The sequence below is a fragment of the Drosophila sechellia genome, chromosome 3L (genome assembly GCF_004382195.2).
Source record: "Drosophila sechellia strain sech25 chromosome 3L, ASM438219v1, whole genome shotgun sequence".
Classification (NCBI taxonomy): domain Eukaryota; kingdom Metazoa; phylum Arthropoda; class Insecta; order Diptera; family Drosophilidae; genus Drosophila; species Drosophila sechellia.
The window spans coordinates 17,223,522-17,247,560 of record NC_045951.1 but is presented as its reverse complement, the minus strand read 5'-3'; the positions used below and the strand labels follow the sequence as shown (position 1 = coordinate 17,247,560).

General features: G+C 40.3%; 2 protein-coding genes across 3 annotated transcripts; one reads left to right on the top strand and one right to left on the bottom strand.

The window, feature by feature from the left end:
* Window positions 1-173: 173 nt before the first annotated feature.
* Window positions 174-11,839, bottom strand: LOC6606117. Of its 2 annotated transcripts, none has more exons than XM_002030889.2 (4): window positions 11,757-11,839; window positions 9,614-9,800; window positions 5,788-5,960; window positions 174-404 (listed from the first exon to the last, which is right to left on the bottom strand). In XM_002030889.2, exons 2-4 carry the CDS (start codon window positions 9,792-9,794, stop codon window positions 201-203), a joined length of 558 nt encoding a protein of 185 aa, XP_002030925.1. In that variant the 5' UTR covers window positions 9,795-9,800; window positions 11,757-11,839; the 3' UTR covers window positions 174-200. The 2 variants fall into 2 exon arrangements, with proteins under 2 accessions (XP_002030925.1, XP_032575207.1); XM_032719316.1 differs by lacking the exon at window positions 11,757-11,839 and adding an exon at window positions 11,423-11,627.
* A 2,446-nt stretch (window positions 11,840-14,285) lies between these two features.
* Window positions 14,286-23,660, top strand: LOC6606116 (hormone receptor 4). The gene is made up of 2 exons (XM_032718053.1): window positions 14,286-15,439; window positions 18,859-23,660. Exon 2 carries the CDS (start codon window positions 18,886-18,888, stop codon window positions 21,262-21,264), a length of 2,379 nt encoding a protein of 792 aa, XP_032573944.1. The 5' UTR covers window positions 14,286-15,439; window positions 18,859-18,885; the 3' UTR covers window positions 21,265-23,660.
* Window positions 23,661-24,039: the final 379 nt, after the last annotated feature.

Genomic DNA, 24,039 nt, shown 5'->3' with positions numbered 1-24,039 from the left:
CCCCCAATCTGTTGGCCAGATGCACCGGCCAACGACTATCGACCATTGACCACGTGGTCGGCCACAGGAGCGTCGGTATTTAATGGTCTCATTGCGGACAATGCCGGAACTGCCTGTCAATCGATGACTCTCTGTGTGCTGTGTGTGTGCCACAAATTTATGATTTCCTCTCGATTGTTTTCAATGCCTTTATTGGATGCTCAGAATGGACAGCAGGCAGTGACGATTTTGTTGACCTCATAGCACTGGCCATCTGCCGTACAGATCAGCTGGGTGCGGGAGCTGCTCCTGCTGCCAAATCCTGCTCTGCCCCAGCTGTGGTAGAAATCCGTGGCACTGATCCCATAGCCATCCATCAGCCAGTTCTGCAAGTCCGCCGGAAAGGTCTCGTACACAGGCACACTCTGAAATCAAAGCGACAAGATTATTACAGATTTCCGGTTACTAGTGCAAGTACGGAATCGAAACTGGATTGTATACCAGATGATCAGAACATCAACAAGTACACTGAAAGACGTACAAAAATTATACGAAAGTATAATCAAAATTCTATTGTAATATTAAGATTATTATTGAAAACCCTAATTAAAAAACAAAATAGCCAGAGGATTTATTTGATAAGTATACAATTTTACAAACAAAAATTGCTTAAGTTGTTGGATTTAAGTGCTATAAATCCCTGATCTCTATATTAGTTACTTTAAATCTGTAAAACACCAATTCAAATTGTTCTAAGTATATTTTATCTATCTCCTGCTTATTTCCCCGCTGCTCTTGACATTGTTAAGCAATCAACCCGACAGTCCGATTTCTTCTTCTTCCCCTTCTTTGCCAAAGCGCACGGAAATTAATTTCCGGTGCAACGCTGCGTATGAGCGATGCGATGCGATATATACTGGCCATTACAAGTGCAAAATGAAATTAATAAGAGAGTGACGTCCAAAAGGAAGGAGATGTGCAAACCGGGACGAGTTAGCACAGGTACAACGAACGGGCGTCGATAAAAATGTGCAAGTTTGTCAACTAATTAAAAAGGGAAGCAGCAACCTGGATGAGTTTCAGCTTGAGGAACAGGAAAATTGCCGGCAGAGGGACATTGGCAACTTAATTGAAAACTGCAGTAAACAGCTCCAAAGCAGTTTAGCCATGTTATATATTTTATGGGCAACGAGGGGCGATGACAAAGTTTACCGCCTCCAATTATTGTTTTAAAATCAATAAAATTTATAGGTTTATATTTATATAGGTTTCTGGAGGAAAATATGATAGGATAGGATATGTCCTCTAAAACAACGCAAATCTTACTCGCAAACATAAGATAAATGCATATATATATTAAACCTTTTACAAAGATAAATGTTATTTTTAGATTTTTTGGAAATTAAATAAAGAGTTTAGAATTTCAAACTGTTTTCAATATAAACTTCACTATCAAACCCCCTGGAATGGCCTTAGTTGACTGGTTGGGGCGCCAAACGGGGGAGTGGCACGTCGGCCGAGAGAGTGTTGCATTTCCGTTAACGTCAGAGTTAAAGCAAAAGGTAAACTAAAGTTCCGTTTTGCGAGGCAAGGACGAACGGCAGAGTTTGCCCCAGGATCGTGGGTCTGTAAATGTTATGCAGCTGGTCGAAATCTGGTAGCGTGCTTATTAAATTTGAGCATAAAGTGGAATTTCACACTGCAGCGAGGAGAACTTAGCACAAACAGGTGACCGGTGGCCGGCTAATTAAATTTACCAATTAGACAGACAAACACTTGAGACACAAAGGAGCGAGCTGGCCCAAAACACAGGCTGAAAACGGAAGGTCCTTGAGGGATCCTCCAGACAAAGTTGAGTGTTGCTTTTGATTAAGTTAATTTGACTGGCTGCAAGGCCTCGTAAGCATCTGCCAAATCAGCATCAAAGTTAAGTAAAAATACATAAAAGCCATAAACATAAGTGCCGAGTTATCATGCGAGTGGGCGTGGCAGCGTCATTAAGTCACCATGTCGACTTAATTACGAAAACTGTCGCCGAATTCATGCTGAGAGTCGTTGAAAAATGTCGCTGTGAAAAATGTGCGATAATTATTGCCACAATTTATCTCGACTCAACGCAAGAAGTCCAAAAAAAAGATACAGAATCTAAAATAACATAATTATTTATGACAGCGAGGGAGGGAGGCGACATGCGAAAGAGGAAGCAATAAAAAGTAGGAAAAGTGATAAATATGCGGCACTTTTTCTCCACCCCATGCGTAATCACAGAATCCTTGAAGGATCTTTGGGGGAGCAAAAAGAAGCGGAAGTCCTTTGTTGCTTTTTCGGCCGGGTTTAAAGCAAGCGCATAAATAAGCAGCAAATTATTGAACGTAAAAGCTGCCAAATCAGCAGTTGGGGCAAAGGTCCTAAAAGCTAAAAAGCACTTGCAAAATTCGCTTTCCTTTAGGTAAAACACAAAATAAAAGAAAATATACGCATAACATGTATATATAGGTCAAAATATAGTTTACACTTATAGTAAAAAATCTAATGTAATATACACTCAAAAGGAAAAACTTTGTGCTACAAGAACCAAAGTGACTTCTGTAACTAAGAGACTGCGAACTTAATACAGTCATAATTATTTTATCAAATTCCCAATATAAATGTAAAAATAAGTTTCTCCAATTTTTCTTAGTGTACAAGTGTATGTCCTTGCCTTAGGCATGCCAAACAAAACACTTTTCAATTAAGCAACTTGTCAGGACAGCGGCCACTGCCAAGGCGGCTTCTCTGTTGAGCCACGCCCACCGCCCACGGCTTCCCGAAAGGCGAAAAGGTTTAACACCGACGGACAACACACATACCATGGAAAGCACACACCCTACACACACACACACCGCTGCAAACACAGATGCGAAAGGGAAGTCGCCTAAGGGAATATGGCAAACAAATTGATGGAGGTAGCTTTTGAGAATTTAAAGCTAAAGAATACCCTCTAGCAGTAAATGTATATGTGTTTTTTGGACGAGCATTTTTGCTTCAATAGATTGATGGCATAGAAATAGAAATATTAATTAAATTCATCAAATTGCATACACGAAAAATTCGGCTTCGGGCAGTCGTCTATAACTTAAATGCCATACTAAATAAAAGGATGATATAAACAGTTTGTTATATAATAAATTTATAATTTATATAAAAATTCAATATTAATCCTTTATATATATAACTCATGAAATATGTAAACAATCTCTATATATGGACAAAATTATACCAACACAAATATAGTGTTATTATCTTTTTTTAAAAATCCACAAAATTCAAACTCTCCTTCCTACTCCGAACACCACTTTAAAATCAATTAATCTCCCATACTGAGCTCCTCTGGCTGTTACAAGGCCATCGGCCAGCCCCGGCACAACCGATTAGAATGCCTGCAGGGTATGGTCCTTAAAAACGTGGAAAGGACGAAAAAAAATGCCTGGCATACTTTTCGGAGCAAGCATATTTACGTTGCATGTATTGCTAACGAGCTGAAGAATTATGACTCCATTAGGTGAGCGAGGAGGGGTTTTTTGAGGCTGCCTCGGATGCTTAGAGAGTCCCCAGCATAGTTAGCCTTAAAGTTCCCGGCCATTTCCGTCTTGTTTTTTCCCCAAAACGCTCCGGCTGAGGAAGTGACGCCATTTTGTGCAGATTACGCTTTGATGAACTCACTGAAAATGGTGGGGCTAGGTGTGGGAGCTAGCTGTTGCCGAGGTCGGGGGTGCTGGCGAGGTGCCAAGCGAGGGCCCAGGGCCTCCGACAAACGGCTGAGCCAGACATCGGCGTAATGACAACGTCAACAAGACACCAAGAGATTGAATTTACAGAACAAACAATTTTCATTTGCAGTTGAATTAAGCAAAGTAATCCCCAGTGGACATTCTCTCGTTGTTTTTTTACTTCACTCGGCCTCAGAAGCAAACTTGCCACGGTGGTTGCAGTCGAATTGGATGGGCTTCCTCCAACAGCCTAATGAACAGTGGTTTTGGCTTCTGCAAAGTATCCAAGCTAGTCCCAACTTGGTCAGAAATAATAAAGCCTTTTATACCTATGAGTCTAAAGCTCAAGACTGTGAATGCAATTTGAAACAGAAAAAATATAGTATTCCTACCCGGGCTGCAACTTCAAGAGGAAATCGTGTAACTTTGACACAACGAATTGACACAGAAATCCAAAGGACTTTGAAATCTTGGAAAGATTTCTAAATAAATTCATAAAAAATTTATTTAAATTTATTTCATTTATATATTTTAAGTCTGCAACCAATATTTGTTAAGGATATTCAAGCAAAAGCTATCTGGATAGAATCAACAAAACAATTCTATGGCACAATTGTAACTCAAACGATAAGTTCAAAAATGTATCTTTACATAAGTTCAAAAATGTACATTTTTAGAAATTTAACGAACCCTTGTTAGGTAATGTAATGTAGAAATGTCCAATTTGGAAAATAAACAATATATTATATCAAATTCAGAGAGACTACAAATGAAGCTCATACAATGACCATATGGTGGTGTCTTACCAATATGAAATACCGTAATTTCAAGCAGCCAAACGCTTATCAGTACGAACTAAAAAACGAAACAAACTTCCCTGCTCTTTGGCTCCAAACCATACATCTACCACTATCAGTGTCGCTTGTTTTGCATAAAATTTGCATTTATTTGTGCGAGACAATCTGCGAAATTGAAAGCAGATGTCTCAAAGCGAGCAAACCAGCCAAAACAGAAGCCACACCAGCGGCAACAACGGAAAATGCAATACCAAAAAAGGATCGGAGTTGGGGTGACCAAAATCGACTCCGAAGTCCAAGTTCCCAGAGGGGGCTGCATAGCAGATATTTAAATTTTTTGGCCAAAACCCTTGAAAAATGTATGCTCGAAAATAGACCAAAGCTGGCTATGCAAGAGATACCATCATTTTATGCAAGTGCTAATGGGAAACTTTCGATGCATGCTTTAATACAGGCTATTTCAGACTTATGTAGCTGCAATCTCGGTCAGCAAAATTTGTTTTTGCTTTGAGGCAATTTCGGACAAGTTGATGATGTGATTATTACGGGAAAATATGAATTTTCTATCAAACTACTTCTTGGGAGTCCGACGGATATCCTCCTTAAAATTGAGTGCGAAAAGTTGTTCCAGAGGATCTCAATTAAATGCAAAGCTAACTTTTTGACCACACCAAGTATATAGAATGGTATATAGAGGATGATATCACATAATAAAGAGGATTTAAAATTTTAATCAGTTCGAAAATCCACATTTTTGATATCTAACATTTTATACCACCTTATTAACCATTAAAATCGTTTACAAAATTGAAACTTCAATGCCCGTCAAGATGTATAATCCGCAGCAATTATTTGGAGTGGGTGTGATCCCAAACCGAATGATGCACTTGGCTCCAAGCTTAATCGGTTATTGCCCTTCGTTTCGATGGCAGTTGACGGGACTGATAAATCCTTAGCTGCTCCTTGATTGTTTTCAATCCTGGGCAGCGACGTGCCGTGCCTGCTGGCTGTAAATGAAATCCGGCGGCGGTGGAGCGTGACCACCATGCGGTCACGTGCCTGAAGAAGCTCCTCCGAATCCTACACAACTCCACCAGAAGAGACACCCTCAACCCAAATGCAGACAGGTTCTGACAGATATCCGGCGCCAAGTTAAAAAAAAAAAACACCAAAAAGTTAAGCAGCAACAACAGCGTGATTTATGTTGGCAGGAGTTATCTGGCTTTCCGATTTCGGGACCAAGGCTAAGAGGCGCGGCTCACCTGAAACTCATTCGCCATGGCGGCCAGCCAGTTTGGATCAGGGCTCGCCGGCAGGAACTGCTCCTGGGTCTCCACCACATCGACCACCTCCACTTCCTGCATCGTCGGCGATTCCAAGCCGGCGGCTGAATTTATGGCCAAAGCTAATTGGTACAGCAAAAAACTCGTGCGTCCTGCAATCACAAGAAAAAAATATGAAGCTTTCACTAAATAATTTAAAACAATATTAAATAAACTAAAATAAGTTATTTATATTCTAAATTCAGAAAAACGTCTTAAAAATATGACAATAAGTAATAAATAATAGTAATAAATTCTAATAGTAATTTTTATAACTTAATAAATATTAATTTATAAATTTTAAGTACCAATCTGTGGTAAAATGATTTGAAAGATGACAATTAAAGTATTTTTGGTGCCCTGTTTATTCTTCAAAATTAATCAAGCCTTTTTAAGCCTTTGATTAAAATACTCAATCAAATTCTAAATTTGATAGATTATTAAGTAATTTTTCGCAGTTTAACTCCATCCAATTCTTCAAGTGTCTGTCTAAGCAAGAAATTTAATTTTAAAACACTCGAAAGCACCAAGCCTCCACCCGAAAACCCCAAAGTACTCGAGTATCTGAAGCCTCCTCGAGTGCTGTTTTGTTCTCAGATTGTGCGCTAAGCATTTTGTTTGAGTTCAACTAGCTACTTACTGTCAGTTAAGTGCAATCGCCACAGAAAACAGGAAAATGGCAAAGGAAATGGGAAAAGCGGTCGGGGGAAATGCGATCCGCTCTGCAGGTGATTGGCAAATGCGCACATGAATCTTTGATAAGCGTCTCGGAGTGCAGTCATTAGACAATTTTTGGGCTCGAATGCCATTATGTCGATGGCAGCTGGCAATCAATTGAACATTTACGAGAACAATTCTTCTGCCCAATCATCAAGCCAAACGAACAGAATCAAATTGTTTAGCAATCACCTGGGAAAATGAAGGAAAATGCCGATGATTGACGAAAGTGTCTGAAAGGGGTCCTTTTTATTGAGCAAATGCCATTGAGCTTTAAATTACTCTCAAATTTCCGTTTCAATGGGTTGCTACAAATACTTGGGCTTTTAACAGCGAAAAAAAGGGGAAAACTTGTTTTTCTTTCTCAATAATAATCTTAGTTAGTTTCTCAAACTTTTAAAAAGGTTATGTTCAATTAATATATTTTCTTAAAAGCAATTCACTATTTTTGAAGAGATTTTTCTCATAAACTTATCGTTTCTTTTTCATTCCTGGGAATTTCATTAGAAGTAGTTTTTCACCTCGGTTCGCATTGCGATTGCAAACTTATTTAATTAACTTGTGTACGAATTACGCGCTTGTCACTCGAAACTAATTTTGAACTGCAGTTCCGAATCGCTTTGGCCAAGAACTTTTCGTTTCGTTTCGTTTTTTCCACTGCTTTGAGCTGTCGCTAAGTGCTGCTGCCATTTCCCCAGAATTGCGCGTTATGCATACGCCGCGTTGACGTTAATCATACGCCATGTTAAACGCACCGAAAAAAGTTCGCCGCGGCATCTCGGCAATAAATCACACATTTTAAAGTTGAAAGTTGGCCGAAAAGCGGATGAAAAACACAACAGCAAGCGGAAAACAAAAGCGACAACTGACCCAAAATGTCAGATGGGCAAATGGAAAGCGGCGAAATGGGAAAACGAAAGAGGAAAGGCCAAAACAATGTAAGGACAACGTTTCTTTTTTCCCTTTTTCCGCTTTTTGTAAAAGCGAAAGTCGCCGATGATGCAGTGCCTCTGCTGTTGAGTTAGTGTCAGTCGGTCGTTCTTGGCTGTTCGCGGCCTGTTTGTGTTCGCTGGCTGTTTATGTGGGCCAAGTTGAATTGCAGCATCATCACGTGACCACTAGAAATTTGCATTTTAATGGCTGCCCCGGCATTTGGCACTACTTATCCTCAATTGTGTGGAGTGGCAGCTGAAAAAGGAAGAGGTCGAGCAGGCGGTGTCAAGGAGGAGCACGGCCAGTGGAACAATATGTGTTAAGTGTTGATGTCGGTGCTTAATGATGCCAAGAATAAACTTGGCCCACACTCACACACACACGCCCCCGCGTTGAAGCGGTGATAAACCAAAAAAGTACACAGTCATAAAACTCAAAGAATTTATCGCCACTTGAAAATCTTTTCGTATTGAAACTAAATATCCACTTTGGGTTCCTCAAAAAGGCATCTGCATGATCATGCTCTAAAAAGCTCGGAAAGCTTCTTATAAAGTATCAAACAATTTTGAGAAAACTATCTGAGTTATTAATATTATTACATTATTATTATAATACCCATAACATTTCAGCATACTAATCAGCTTATCTTTATGATTCTATTAAATAACATACAAGTGTTACCTTCTAATTCTTGTTTTAACTCGCAGTGTGACCATGCCATGAAATGTTAGTCTAAATTTAGGAAAACATAAGTTAAAATGCCTTCTTCCAACTTAAAAGAGTAATTTGTGTACCTATATTTATTAAATTGGCATGCAAACTGGGCAGCATTTCTTTAAGTGCACCTGTGTTCATCTGTGTTGACAACAAGAGGAGCAACAACAGCAGTGGCAACCAGAAGCAACGCATCGGTAAACAAACAAACGACGGCAGCGACAACGCGTGACAAATGACACCAGCGACATCAAATTCCGCTTGCAACGCTTGTTGCAACGGAAACGCTTCAGTCGGTAACTATTTGCTGGGACTATGGGAGAACCTCAGGGAACTGGAACAGGCAACAAGCGGATATAGCGATTGTCGACTGCCAGCAGCGGGAAAAACAAGGAGAAAGGAGAAGAATGACTAGAAAGTGGGAAAAAAGAAGAGGGATAATAGTGTCACACAAAACGCTCGGCAAGTGATAAAACTACAGTGTTGACTAGCTACAAGTGGCAAAAAAGTATATAAATATAAGCTGAGAGATTAAGTGTTCAAAGTGATTTGTAGCAGTAAATTAACAGAAGCTGACGCTAAATTAAATTTTATTAAATGTAAAAAAAAAAGTAGTCCGCTAAGCGACTTTATATAACTTTTTAGAGTTGAATAAAAGCTAAGGTATACTTTGATTTGAGTATAGCTTCGCTGAGAAACGGATTTCATAAATATTCCATTTGCTACTTAGCCAGCGTCCACATTTCAGTGGCATTCATGCTCGGTTGAGTGCCTACGTTTCGCTGCAGCTGCTCTTGACTGTCTTGCTGTCCCCAAAACGCCCCTCAGCCCCTTGTTGCCCCATTTTTGCTCCCCGTCGCTTAGTTCTCAGCTTCTTGAAGAGTCGTGGTGAGCTTAGAGGCAGTGACACTTGAGTTATTTTCGGGTTCTCAGCGGAATAGGAATCCGAATGGGAAAAGCGCAGATTGCGAACAGGCGCAACTAAGTGAAGGTGGAAAGCGAAATACCAATTAAGAATGCGTTGACATTCCCACTTGGAGTACTCCCCGCCCTAGAATTCCCACTCCACCTGGCACTCCAGCGCAGACCACAGTGCGTATGCGTGATAAACAACGCTAATTGGAAAACCAAGAGAGATATAGCGTATCAAACGGAGGACAGTGCTGGCAAGATGGAAAATATCACATTGTGGTGTGCGATTACTATATAAACATTTAAATCCTTTCACAAAATAGCATCAACTTGTGCAATAATAATAATATTAAGTTTAGTATATATGGTATTCCTTTCAGTACTAAATATTTAATGCTATGTTCAAATTGAATTGAAATTCCTTAAATGCTACACTCAACGTCTTGCAGAGACAATCAGACTTGCAGCACTGATGACTAACGAAGCTCACCTGACGCAGGCACTGCAGCCAGGACTCTTTGTCCCGGCGAGAGTCCTAGAACATCCATTCTCGATTCAGGTCCTGCAACTCCTGTCAGTTCCTCCGGTAATGAAGCAAACACCGACGCCAGCAGGCACAAGAATATATATAGCTGCAGACGCGGCTGGCAACTTCCACTGATTCCAGCCATCCTGGGCTGCAACGAAGGATTAGAAAATTTGCTTTCAATTCAGGCGGCATCAAGTTATTAATACAATGAAGGGGCTCCTTGGCAAGACCATTGTGCGAAGGAGCACGATCCCTACTGGGGTGCAATGCAATTGTCTGGCGCATAAACTACAAAACAAAGGCATCCAGTGGGCACACAATTTCCATGAATGGCCTTTATTCCGTCAATTTATATGAAAGACAAGCGGATGGAATATTCACAGTATACTTGCAACATTGCCTGATTACGCTCATTAATTTTATTTGACGTATTTGATTTGAGAAACATGAGAAACCAAAAATTAAAACAGGGTAATAACTTATGGCTCTTAGTAAGTTAGAGTTAGTAAGAGCTAATCAGAAAATTGGTTATGTGGCTCTAATCTGGTACATCTGACCCCACTTTCTCTAAGACGAGACTGACAACCAGCATAGATTGGGTGCCATAGTTGTCATTGCCGCTCTAGAGAGCGAATGTACCCTGCTCCATTTCCTCCGCCAAGCAGACAGACTAGCACAATGGAAAATGGGGAAAATCCTATTTTCCGCAGACAGCAAAGGCGGCTTCGCATCGACAGCCATTGTTGGGCTCCATCAATTGGGCGATTTGAATGGCGGCGTTCAGAGATTTATGAGCTGCACAAGTTTCTAGTTACCCCAAGTATTTGGCTTGAAAAATATTTGCACGTAGAAAACTTTTAAAATGTTGTATTTATTTGAACAAGTTACTGGAACTATAGTTTTCTTTAAGTGCAGTGAATTCTGCAAGTATTTGGCAACAATTAAGCAGCTTAAAAAGCATTACCACCATTCACTTTTGCCATCTTCTCGCTTAACGCGCCATTTAATGAGTGGGTGAAAAACTGAATGAAAAGCAGCCACTGTCAATGGGATGTGTGGCTGGGAAAATGAGCGTAAATGCATAGACAAAACAAGGAAAACATTCCGGGAGGAAAACCTCTCCGTTGCACTCGTCCACTTCCTCTGTTTAAAGCCACTCTCGATTGTCTAACTGCAACTGCCATTTTGTCTTTGTAGCCTCGGAAAAGCAAACAGGGTGGGGCAAAAAAACATTTTCTGCGGGAAAACAGGAGCTTCGGCAAACAACAAAAGATAATGAGCTTTAATAGGTGCACAATGCTCAGAAAAGACCCAAATGGCAGAGAACCTAATTTGTCTGTCCTAAGTTTAAAACTGGCAAATTAACAGACCATATATAAGAGTTGAAAGTGAAATCTGTGTAGTTGATACGATTTTTATTAAATGTCTAGCTAATAATTCAAAACATAAGTGTTAAGATTGTCTATTCAATTAATTTTAATATTTATGTTATCCATATAACATTGTTACGTCTCAATAATCTGGATTATTAGCTCTCTTAGTCATGATTTTTGTTCGAAAATATCCGCGGTTAAATAAATAAATTCCAAGTAACTAAGCACAGCATTAAACCATATGTGTGTGAATTGAAAATAAACTAAATTACTTTAAAAATACCTGATAAATTTAAGCAACTTATCTGTATTTAGATTTGCTTTCTAAGCAACCGCATGACAACGCCACGTAAAGTTGTTGACAATCCTAATTCAGTGAAAAACCCGAAAAGCTTACCAATAAGCACACAAAAAAGCCAGAATCAACACACACTCAACTTTGGAATATTTAAAGCACTTGAATAAATAACACAGGTAAATAAGACCAATAAATGCTTGTTCATTTAAATTGAATGCTAAATATTTTTAGCAATTAAATTGCCATTCGACTGAAACAATTGTATTTGACTGCCTTGTCAGTTGCAGATTCTCCGTTTCCAATTTCGTCGATTAGTATTTGTTTGCCGGCTATCTTGGAAATAACATTTAATTTCACAGCTGGCTATCTTTTTATTACACGTTCCGCTCAGAATATAGTATATATAGATATCTTTATATATATATAGATGTACCGTTTAATGCTGGGCCAATTGGTCGTTGATTTTAATGGTTACCGCTGCCGAAAAATGAAATCACTCGACTGAACCACACAGAATTCGAAAGGCAGAACCAAAGACAAAAAACACATTGATTGAAATCTGAGAAATCAATGCGCGAATATTGCCATATAGAGTCAAGTACGTCGGTGCGGGGGCGATGACATGATATGAGATGATAACAAGCCAGCGAAACCATGATAATTTTGACTATGCCGCTGGGTTCAAAGTTCACAAGAGCGAAACGAAGAGCTTGGAGTAGTTGAAAATTAATATGCGTTAAATGCGCAGAGTTGTTTGTCTAATTAAACACCAACAGTCCTTGAGATAGCGATTGTTCGAAAAGCGAAAATAAAACTGATAATGGTGAAGAGCAGGGCCCATAATGGGTAATACCGCTTGTTTAGTCGAAATATCCATTAACAAATTGGAATTGCTTAATTAGAGCCTTACGTAATTACAGAATTGAATAAATTGCTAGTGAGTATCACATTTGTTTGAGGAAAATGGTACAGAAAATTGCATATATTTACATTAAATTTATGCTTAGCTAGCATCATATAATTTGAATTTAAGCTACCTATTATGATGATTTTTCAAAAAAATTTAACATGTGTGCTATACGATTTAATACCTTTCTCATATATTTTAATTCATTTTATATCAATATAGAATACACCTTAATTAATTAAAATATGACTACCTATATATTATTTCCTTGAATCCAATAATACTGCTTTCTGAGCACCCCTAAATCGATATTAACTCCAATTAAGTGTCCAAGCTCATTGAAGGAGCTTACCCACTCTTTATGTCATAAAACGTGCTGTAGGAAAATGTTTTGACAAAAAGCCCTTGTGGAGGAAGAGGAGAAATCGGCTTAAGCCCACCCACTGGCGCCCACTAATTCATTTCAATAATTGAGCACCTTTTCGTGGCTTTTTTTTATGGGGAGGAAGTGGGCTAGTGGTGGCTCTATTAGTTTTGACATTCATTTGACAGTTTGATGAATGAATTAAGCGCACAAAGGGCGCAAATATTTATGAAAGAATTTGGAATAAATGCACGAAACGAATGGTAACAGAGAAGTTTAAGGAACAAGGAAAGAGGCAAATAAAGGGGCAAATATTTTGAATAGGAATGAAAGAAAGTAGAAAAAAACAAGAAATATTCTGAGAGATTTCTATCGCTTGCACACAATTTACCTAGTACCTCCTACTTCTTCAGACTTCTTGGCCTTATTCTTGGCCCTCTTTTTTATTTCTCCATTTCCTTGTCGGCCCTTAAATGTCTTCGTAACCCCGAGGCCGCCAATTTGCTACCAATTTCTGCTTCAAGTGTCTGCGAGCAGCAAAATTTTCGCCATTCGCGGGAACGAAACAGAAAGAGAGAGCGTTGGGCAGATTCGTATCGTGGAAAACAATTTTAAATAGCGCACACAAAATGCCGGAAACCAGACACAAAATGTTAACGGAAAGGGAAACAGACGTTTACACACACACAACAGACACCCGCACGCACACACGTAAACGAAGCCCATTTGAATGTGTTGGTTGATGCAATTTAAGCGCCCAAAAACGAAATCCAAATAATTTTTGATGATTTATTTTAGCTTCTAATGTGCATATTAAATTGCATTTCATTTTATATGATTGCTCCGCCCACTTGGTTCATTTAATATGATAGATTAAGAACTTTTGAATTTAATATACATTAATTACGCTTGCAGAATAACTAATGCAACCACACAAATATGCTTTGTCAAATTCAACAAAACGGATAGTTTGAGACAGCAAAATAATAATAAAATTTGTTTATGCATTTTTAATGTTCCTGCTTAAGGCAATGGGTGTGTATGTTAATCATTTTCATAGACGACAGCATATATAATAAATGTAAATTATATAATTAAAATTTAGTTATATCAAATTAATATTTATTTTCAAAATTCCATTTCGAATCTAAATTAGCGGATACACCATAGCATTGGACTAAATGCCAAGACAACAACCCCGTCAAGCAACTAACAGTGAGGACTCGCACCGATTGCACGACGATTGATCGAAAACATCGAAACCCAAGATATGTTATTTTCAAACGCACTTTTCTGTTTATAACGATTCCCGTTAAAAAATACAAACGTTAAATTAAGAAATATATATACGTAACATACGTACGTACATTATTTCTAACAATTGATATAATTATATACACATTATAATGTGTAACTTTATATTTGATCAGTCAAAAGTAAATTTTGATAATGTTGATACGCACTTAGCTGTATTTTTTATTCTTTTGCTTTTTTATTATGATGCACTTAAATATATGTCTGGAATATCATATGCATGCACTTATATAAAGTAGAAGTGACAACCCTGGCTGTAAATATCTGGTGAAAATTCACACACATCACCTGTTCGCTGGGCAGCAATGTATTTTGTCTCAATCAAATTCTGGTCACACTGCACGGCTGGCCAATTTTAAACTCGATAGCCGATAGCTGCCTAGTATCGGAGAACGATGGCCCCGATAGGTTCATACCAATACACCTCCTGATATCGAAGAAGCAGAGGAAAATATGAGAAAAAGTGGAAAAATAACAAAACAAACGTGGAAAAAACGTTGAAAAAGGCGACGCGCAATTGCTGAATGAGTGCACGACAAACACGCGATTAAAACGGCGTGCGCGGAAAAGCGGAAAAACCACAGAACAAAGCGAAAAAGTGAAGAGCCATCACAGCGACGAAGATGAGCGAAGAAGAAGAAGCGAGGCAGCAGCAGCAGCAATAATAAGTTGTTCTCTGTACGAGTGAGAGAGTGCAGTAGAGCAAAATAGGGGCATAAAAAACGCGAAATAAACGAAAATAAGAATACGAGATTGCTGCGGAGTGAGTGCGCACAACGGTAGAAGTCCCGTTGCCCGCAAAAATCCACAGTCCCGCGTGCCCGTGTGTGTGCCCGCGTGTGTCCGTGTGTTGGTGAGCTTTTCCATTGGTGTGCGAAAAACAAAAGCCAAAAAATCGGGGCAAAGAATATATAGAAATCAAGGAAATGCAATATAGAATCGGCCGACGACGCCGCTTTTGCTGCGTGCTGTAATCCCAATTGGACACCCAATTAGAGGCACATTCGTCCGCCTAGCAGTGTGTGTGTGCGTGTGTCTGTGTGAAAAGAGGTCAAAGGCGCAACGAAAGTTTTTCACTTTTCATGCGGTAACCAAAAAAAAATAGCGCAAAAAGTGCCAACCAGCTGAGAGCGCAAAATAAAAAAAACAACGTCGCAGTTTTGCGTTAAAACAATAAACCTCTCGAAGTGTGCGTGCGCGTGCGTCTGTGTGTGTGTGTGTGTAAGAGCGAGGAGAAATAACACACAAAAAAACAATCAGTTGTTAAAATAATCCCCCAGCAAACCGATTTTTGGATTTAACAACTCTCGGCTCGCAAACAACTCAAAATCAAATCTGGTTTTATTAAGCGACGCAAAAAACACAAAAAAAAATAACGCAAAAGGCCATAACAATAACAACAAATAAAAAGCGCCAAAAACCTAATTCTTCTATATGAGATTTTAATCAAGCAAGAATCCTATTTGCATAGCACAAGAGCGACAGAGAGAGCAAGAGATCCAATCGGAGTTAGCGGCGAACGAGAGAGAATGTAAGTTACGCCCTCGCCCGCCCCCTCTTTGCAGTTCGTTTTGTTTTTGCCGCCTCTTCGCTTCGCACACGTTTCTGCAAATGGTTTTCCCCCTCCCTCTCAGTTTTCCTTTCAACTGTTGCGGTTGCGCCGCGCGATAAATAAACAAACATCGAAATTATTCAAAAATTCCAAGGAACGCGAGTGGCTATAAAAAAACTGCTGATAAGGGTTTCCCAGGAGTATCTCGACACGGGGAGAACGAGAATGGGAGAGAGATATGGAAGGATAAGTGGGGAGAAGAAGGAACAACTAGAGAGAGAGCCCGGAAAAATGGGCCATTCACACTCAAAAATTTGCACGGAAAGAAAAAAGAACTTACTTTATGTTTCGAAATATAATAATAATTACATTAAATTATAGCATTTTATTTTGAGACCTTTATTGTGTTTAACAAGCCAAAGATATATTTCATTTACGTTGAAAGTACCATTATTTCTAAAGATTTATGTTCGTAAATTAACACAATTTTAATTCATTTGTATTCAACATGAATAAATGGGTCTTTACAAAGTATAGTATTTATTTGTCTGTTCTTATCGATTAAATATACAGCTGTTTTTTCCTGTGGCAAATGACCACCATTTTTATCGGCCGCAATATATTAAATAATTATTAAATGTCATTATCGATTCGTGGGAATATTTCCGCTTTGCCCAACAGCACCCCTCCCTTTGATTGCCTACCCCCTAAAAAAAAAAGTCCAGTCCCTCCCAAAAAGTAAAGTAATATCTACCTTTGTTTAGTTTGAGGCGTGCTCGGCCTTTTTATGGCCGCAATTGCCGGCTCGGCCAAAAGTGTGAGCCGCATTCAAATCTCTTTGCTCCTGCATCGCGTTTTAGCCATAATGGGCCTTACACTTCCGATATCTGCTTGGATTAGTCATCGCATAGGGTTCTACGGAGATATATATAGAGATATAGAGATGGTCACGAAGTGGCACTCATTTGAATGAGAATGGGGTATCTCATTTGGATATTGATAAGCAAACTATGGGTGCATTTTTACCCGTACAAGGATACAAACAACTTGAATAGCTGATTCTGAATTTTTTCGACGTTCTAAACGCCTTTCAAGTCACAAGTTTTGAAGAAATAGGATGATTACTCAAAATGTTTACTTTGCAAATAATTTAACGATTTATCTTTAGTAAAGTAAAAGACTAAACTTTCTGAGTATATCACCAAGCGAAGTTTTCGCACATGAAATAAATATAAAGTTACTATATATAAAATGAGTAAGCATTTAGCTGGAATTAACACGTCGACAAAACAACCAAACGAACACTTGAGTAACTTTTATGCAAAATATTTTAACTCAAACGTTAGTTCCAAGAACCCCCCAAGCAAACAAATCAAAATGATAAATTAGAATTAAAGAGAAATCTGCGGTAAAAAGTTATGCAGTGGATACAGCTAAGAAAAGGAATTACCTTAATCGATTTAATTGAGCCATTCTTCTCTCCGCCTGAATAAGAAATCGATAAGGTTAAATTAGCTAATGGTGGAAACTAATGAGGCTTTGAAAAAGGGGTGGAGTTCAATAAGTTAGTTACATACATATAAGATTGTTAGAATACCTTAGCATTGGCGAATGTCTTGGGAAAGCACTGAATTTCCCAGCTTTTAAAGCAATCAACGTGGTAGTGAGTAATACCAGTGACATTCAAAATATTTCCCGCATTTATGAGCAATATTTTCAATTTGATAAAGTTAAAATGTGCGTGTCTCTGTAATCCTTACTTAATAATTATGTGGCCATTCCATTAAGCCCAATCATTATTACAATGTAAGCTTTATCATTATTTTGCTGTTTCTTAACTAAGTATATGCTCGGCAACAAATACTTTTCAATAATATATCTGTAGATACGTTTTGTGTCTCTGCGGAATGATAACGAGTAACTTTTGTTCGCTGAGATTGTTTTTTGAGCGGTTATTGGTCACCAGTTCGCACGAGTAGTATCATCATCATAATTGATCGAAACTCATCGAAAAGATGACAAAAGCGGCGAAACTGGTTTATGGTTTCAGTTTAGTCTAAACTCTAAACGAAGCTACAAATATGTGGAGCATAATCTGAGTATCATGTATCGGATTGAATTTTTGGGAAAACGTGGCTAAAAGTTCTTTTTAAAAATGCCCTTCAGTTGTGAGCGCATATAAAAACCAAAACAACAACGCTCTTGCGAGCTTCAACTTTGCACTGCCGCGGAACCGGAATAAATTATTGAAAAAAAAGAAAGAAAACAGACAAAAAGCAAAAAGAAAGAGAAAGATTATTTCGTTTGCTACGCAATTCGCGACATTTGCATAATGCAGCTGCAGGTGGCGACGAAAGTCGGCCCCTTCCCCCCCGATAAATGCCCCCATTCCATTCGTGGAGCCCAAAGACTATACCCAAACCCAAACAGTCGCTTTCAAAGAACTATAAAAACTTGTTGTTTGCGCGCCCTGCTCGTCGCATTTTCCCGCCCTTTTTGAACGCTCGGCAGATATATATCGCATATATACACATGCTCGTACATATGACACTCGTTATGCAATGCCATTGAAAATCGAGTTAAGAGAGAGGGCCACGAGACCGGGACAACCGGGCTAACATTACTACGCATGGCGTGGACCTGAATCCGAATCCGAATATGAACCCGAATCGGCATCGCCATCGGAATGAGAATCCGAACCCGAAGGCAAATGGGAATGGGGGAATGCGAATGAGAATTCCGACTGGGAATCGGACAACAAGCGGGCGAATGTTTTGTATCTGTATCTGGCTTATCAGCAAGCCGCTCGCTTGACTGACAAATTGATAAAACAAGTCGGCTGGCGGGGGTTGGGTGGGTCTTACTGGCGGGTTGGATGCCGCCCCCCTGTCAAAACATTTCCATGCCCTTCGCCGGCAGATAAAAAAAGGGGGCTAAAGGTGTGCGCTCGGGGATCGGAAATGCCTTGAGATGGATGAGCTAGTTTATGGCAACAGATTGCCATATACTACACCTTTTCACGGTTCCAAAACAAGGCGAGATTATAGCTTATTAATATTTTTGGTTAAAGTAGCAAGAATAAACCACCAATTATGATTGTGAACTGACTTCATAATAGTCGATTGCCAAACAGCCTCGATGAAAAGTAGTAATTAAACGTATTAATTAGTAAATTCGGTAATATTATGTAAATCATAAACGCTTTTCAAACATAAGAAATTTGTCCAGATATTAATGTACTAGATAACATTCAGTATCTAACAAATGCATTCCATATTAAATAATAAATATCATATAAATTTTGTAGGCAAAAGCAAAAAGATAGTAAAAACCCCAAAGAATCTTATCCCTTTACCAAATTATTATTTTTATTTTAATAATGATCTTTTTCTAAACAGCTTCCTACCGCAGGCACAATCTCCACAATGGCCAATCCGCGCAAGTTCAGCGAGAAGATCGCGCTGCAGAAGCAAAAGCAGGCGGAGGGCACAGCGGAATTCGAGCGGATCATGAAGGAGGTGTATGCCACGAAAAGGGATGAGCCGCCGGCGAATCAAAAGATCCTAGACGGCCTGGTCGGCGGACAGGAGGTAAGCCAATCCTCGCCAGGCGCAGGCAATGGGACGGGAGGAGGTGGCAGTGGTTCCGGCAGTGGAGCCAGCGGCGGAGGAGCCTCGCCAGATGGCCTGGGAGGAGGCGGTGGTTCTCCGACGGCTTATCGAGAGTCCCGAGGACGCAGCGTGGGTGTGGGTCCCATGCGAAGACCCTCGGAGCGCAAGCAGGATCGTTCGCCCTACGGCAGCAGCAGCACGCAACAAACCCTAGACAACGGCCAGCTAAATCCGCATCTTCTTGGTCCACCTACGGCGGAGAGTTTGTGGCGGCGTTCCAGCTCCGATTCGGCGCTGCACCAAAGCGCGCTGGTGGCGGGCTTCAATAGCGACGTGAACTCGATGGGCGCCAACTATCAGCAGCAGCAACAACAGCAACCGGGCCAGCCAAGATCTCACTCGCCGCACCATGGGATAAACAGGACCATGAGTCCGCAGGCGCAACGGAGGAAGTCGCCGATACTGCAACCCCATCAGCTGCAGTTGCAGCAACTGCAACAGCAGCAGCAACAGATGCAACATCAGCATCAGCTGCATCAGCAGCTCCAAATGCAGCAGCTGCAACAGCACCAGCAGCAACACCAGCAGCAGCAGCAACAACAGAACACGCCATACAACAACGCCAAATTCACGAATCCTGTGTTCCGCCCGCTGCAGGATCAGGTCAACTTTGCCAACACCGGCTCCCTGCCCGATCTCACGGCCCTGCAGAACTATGGACCTCAGCAGCAGCAGCAGCAATCCCAGCAGCAGCAGTCGCAGCAACAACAGCAGTTGCAGCAAACCCTGTCGCCAGTCATGTCTCCGCACAATCACCGCCGCGAACGGGATCAGTCGCCCAGTCCGTTTAGTCCGGCGGGTGGAGGAGGTGGAGCAGGTCCCGGGTCGCCCTATCAGCAGCAACAGCACTCGCCCACCGGAAACACGCAACAGCAGCAACACCAACAGCCCAGCAACTCGCCGCACCTGTCCTTTACCAATCTGGCCACCACGCAGGCAGCTGTTACCACATTTAACCCGCTTCCCACGCTGGGACCGCACAATGCCACCGACTACCGCCAGCCACCGAATCCTCCTAGTCCACGCTCTTCGCCCGGCTTGCTGAGCAGCGTATCGGCCACGGATCTGCACTCCAGTGCACCGGCCAGTCCCATACGCCAGCAGCAACAGGCCCATCAGCAGCAACAGCAGCAGCAACAGGCGCAGCAACAGCAGCAACAGTTTGATAACTCCTACAACAGTCTGAATACCTCGTTTCACAATCAGTTTGAGATTTTCTCGCTGGGCGACAGCAATTCCTCGCCGGAACAGCAGGGCTTCGCAAATAATTTCGTGGCCCTTGACTTTGACGACCTGAGTGGCGGCGGAGGTGGTGGCCCGGGCGGTGGGGGCGGTAGCAATGGGGGAGGTCTGACCAACGGCTACAATAAGCCGGAGATGTTGGACTTCAGCGAACTGAGTGGCAGCCCGGAGGCGAGTGGGAACAACAACCACATGCGGCGAGGAGTGAGCAACCTGAACAACAACGGGTTGAGCAATGGTGTGGTGGGGTCCACGCACAACGGCAGCACAAATCTAAATGGAGCGGGGAACAACAATAGTAGTAGTGGAGGTGGCACGGCGCAGGATCCTTTGGGAATAACCACTTCGCCTGTGCCCTCACCATTGGGCTGCCCCAGTTCACCGCTGCCGATACCGATTCCCATGTCGGCGCAGAGCTCGCCTCAGCAGCAACACCACCACCATCAGCAGCAGCAACAACAGCATCATCAGCAGCAACACCACCAGCAGCAGCAATTATCATTATCTCTGCACCATTCGCCGCATCATTCGCCGATGCATTCGCCGCACCATGGGAATTCACCGCTTTCAAGCAGCTCGCCAGTGAGTCACAATGCCTGCTCCAACTCCAATGTGGTGATGAACCACCAGCAGCAACAGCAACAACATCACCACCAGCAACACCATCATCAGGGCTCCTCGCAAAGTCACACGCCAACCACAGCGAATATACCCTCGATTATCTTTAGTGATTACTCCTCCAACGCGGATTATACCAGGGAGATCTTCGACTCCCTCGACCTGGATCTGGGCCAGATGGACGTAGCCGGCTTGCAGATGCTGTCCGACCAAAACCCCATCATGATCGCCGATCCCAACATCGAGGATAGTTTTCGACGCGACCTCAACTGATACTATGAGGAGGCTGTTGCGGCCATTGAGAGCGGAGTGCTGCTGGAGGAGGACTACCAGGCGCTGCTCGGGTCAGAGACGCTGGCGGATGAAGAGGTGGTCACAGTCGAGGCCGCCGGAGCCGCAGCAGCAGTAGTAACAGTTGAAGAGGCAGCCCCAGTTAGCGACAAGGACAAAAAAGATTTGGAAGTTGTGGAACTTTTGGTGTCCGGTGTTATGGATGACCTGGTGGACTCCAGTGAACTGGACGAGGAAGTGCGCAATTTCTTTTTTTAGGCAGGCAGCAAGTCATTTTTGTCGTTAACACAACTGATGGAATTTTCGTTTTTAACACTGATGAGGAAGTGAATTAAGTTTCTTAAACGCATTCACTTGCCATTTCTCGATTAAATGCCATATTACTTAAGCTCAGGATTTACAAGCTTAATGTGAATGAAGTTAATTTCGGAAATGCTGACGAGAGTGATTGCAAAGTTCAAAATTGATATAAATTCACTTCCGCAAATTCATGCTGAAACTGAAAGTTTTCTAACAGTCCTCAATATTGTTATCTCGTTATCGTCCGTGCTTTCGTAGCTAGCTCCTACAAAAAAAAAATATAAAAAAAATTAACAAATTGTTAACCCTTAAGTGTACTTGAGTGTCATTTTACACCCTCTTTCCTCAAAAATCCGTAGCACCCTGAAAAAGCGAAACATATTTTACAGCGAGTCTAAGATTTTACTTAACTACGCACATAAGTCACTATACAATTTACACAATTAAGCTCTAATTTCTGTATATAATACAATAACTATGGGGAAGAAAGCGAAAAGGATTGAAACCAAAAAGTGTCTTAGACCAACGACCAAAATTATATTCTCTAAACGAAAATGATGAATGCTGGAAAGAGGATGGAGGATTTGGAACAGCCCCTCTGAGCATTGGAAGTCCTGATAACTATCCATTTGGATATGCCATTCAACCCGTCTCCGTTCGTTTGTTTGATCCAGATAATAGTTAGCTAATTACACATTAATTAAAATTACACCCAACCCATATTATAATCCCAATGTGCCGTGGAAGCAATTACTAGAGTTTAAGATGCCGATAACGAAACCGATCCCCTCAGTGCTGCAAAGTCTTCAGAGCCCCCCGCGAAAATATTTCGAATAGAAAAACGATAGATATATGTATATTCGAGACCTTTCTTCATAAACGCAGTATCACAAACTAATCGAGTATATATATAACCATACAGACAAACGCATATGTAACGATATAGAGTATATGTCTATGCATATAGAGTTAATAGTCCAGGCACAAGTGCAGATCACAATTGGAATCCAGTTCCAGTTTTCTGCTCCGACAAATTTTACGAAATCAACAAGAATCAAAAGCGAACTCAAAAAATAAAGAAATTTTTTACAAGTCTTTAACCAATAGTAGATAGGATTTTCAAAAAAAAAAAAACAAAACTTTTTCCGAACACTTAAGCATGAAACTTCGACTACTACCATAATACCCAAATCAACTTCAATCCGTTGTTTTTTTAAATTATTTTATTACGAACGTAAACAAAAATTTAAGAATCAAATCAAAGAAAGCTTTATGGCCACCAACCAACAATAAGGAGAATGAAATAGTTAGTATAAGGCGATCGTAAACCCTGCATAATATGTACTGTTTATAAATAATACGAAATCTGTAAAACATACACACACACAAATCATTGAGTCTAAATCTACTTAACAATTGTTATAAAATCATACAAGTGGGATAAAAAATACAAAACCAATAAGCTTCAAAAGTGCAAAGAGAAAATGTTTTATTTAATTCGAGTACCAGAACTTCTTATACATATATACATACATAACTATTCGTAATAATGGTAAATATTAGTAACAAAGATGTTTTTGCTAATAAAGTCCCAACAAGAAATTTCCTTTTTCTAATTATCGATGTAAAACTCTAGTTATAACATTAAACTTAATTGAGACTTGAAAAACTTTACAAGCGACACACAAAAAGCGACGAAAAAGAAAAATACATATATAAATGTAATTTAAAAATGTAATTTATGTGGGAAACGCGCAAAATATATATATAGATCGATAACATTTGTCTCTGCTGCTTTGTGTTAAAATATACACGTAAAATGAAAATCTTGAAGAATTATAATAATACTAGATAAGTGAGAGAGAAATGCTAATTATAAATTATACTATTATTATACGATACGTACTAAGTAATTGTGTATGTAATATATAATTACATTTATAAAAATAAAGGTACATCAACAACAGCAACAAATACCGCAGAATCGAGGAGAATAAGCCATAAGATTATATTCAATGTAATAACACAGTTATTTGTTTCAAATAAATCTTAAATTTGATTTTAAAGTCCAGAAAAAACTGCGAGTTTTGATTTAGATCTTGCCGTGGGTTTTGCTTATAAATTTACATATTATCTAAGATTTTTTTTAATGAATTATCAGTATTATCTTAGCTAATTTTTCTTTGTACTGAACAAGCCAACCACCTGTTGCTCCGAAATTCCATTTACGTGGGCGACTGCATTTCTTGGTGTTCGAATGATGGCACGTAAAATTATGTAAATTATAGAAAATAGTAATCGAGCACATTCATTAATTGCTCGCTCGCTCTCCCAAAAGGCATGTGTGTGTGTCTGTGTTAGTGAGTAGTTTGTGTCTTTGTTAATAAGCGCGACGCAGTTTGCGCTTTGTGTGTGCTAAATTAGTAGTCAAAGTTCAATGCTGCATATTGAATAACT

What these genes read in the sequence shown, in the direction of transcription:
- LOC6606117 (XM_002030889.2), bottom strand. Translation starts at nt 9,794, where the DNA reads ATGGCTGGAATCAGTGGAAGTTGCCAGCCGCGTCTGCAGCTATATATA. An exon ending in GGCTGCAGTGCCTGCGTCAG is followed by an intron (nt 5,961 to 9,613) that starts GTGAGCTTCGTT and finishes TTGTGATTGCAG; the next exon opens with GACGCACGAGTTTTTTGCTG. An exon ending in CCATGGCGAATGAGTTTCAG is followed by an intron (nt 405 to 5,787) that starts GTGAGCCGCGCC and finishes CTTTGATTTCAG; the next exon opens with AGTGTGCCTGTGTACGAGAC.
- LOC6606116 (XM_032718053.1), top strand. Translation starts at nt 18,886, where the DNA reads ATGGCCAATCCGCGCAAGTTCAGCGAGAAGATCGCGCTGCAGAAGCAA.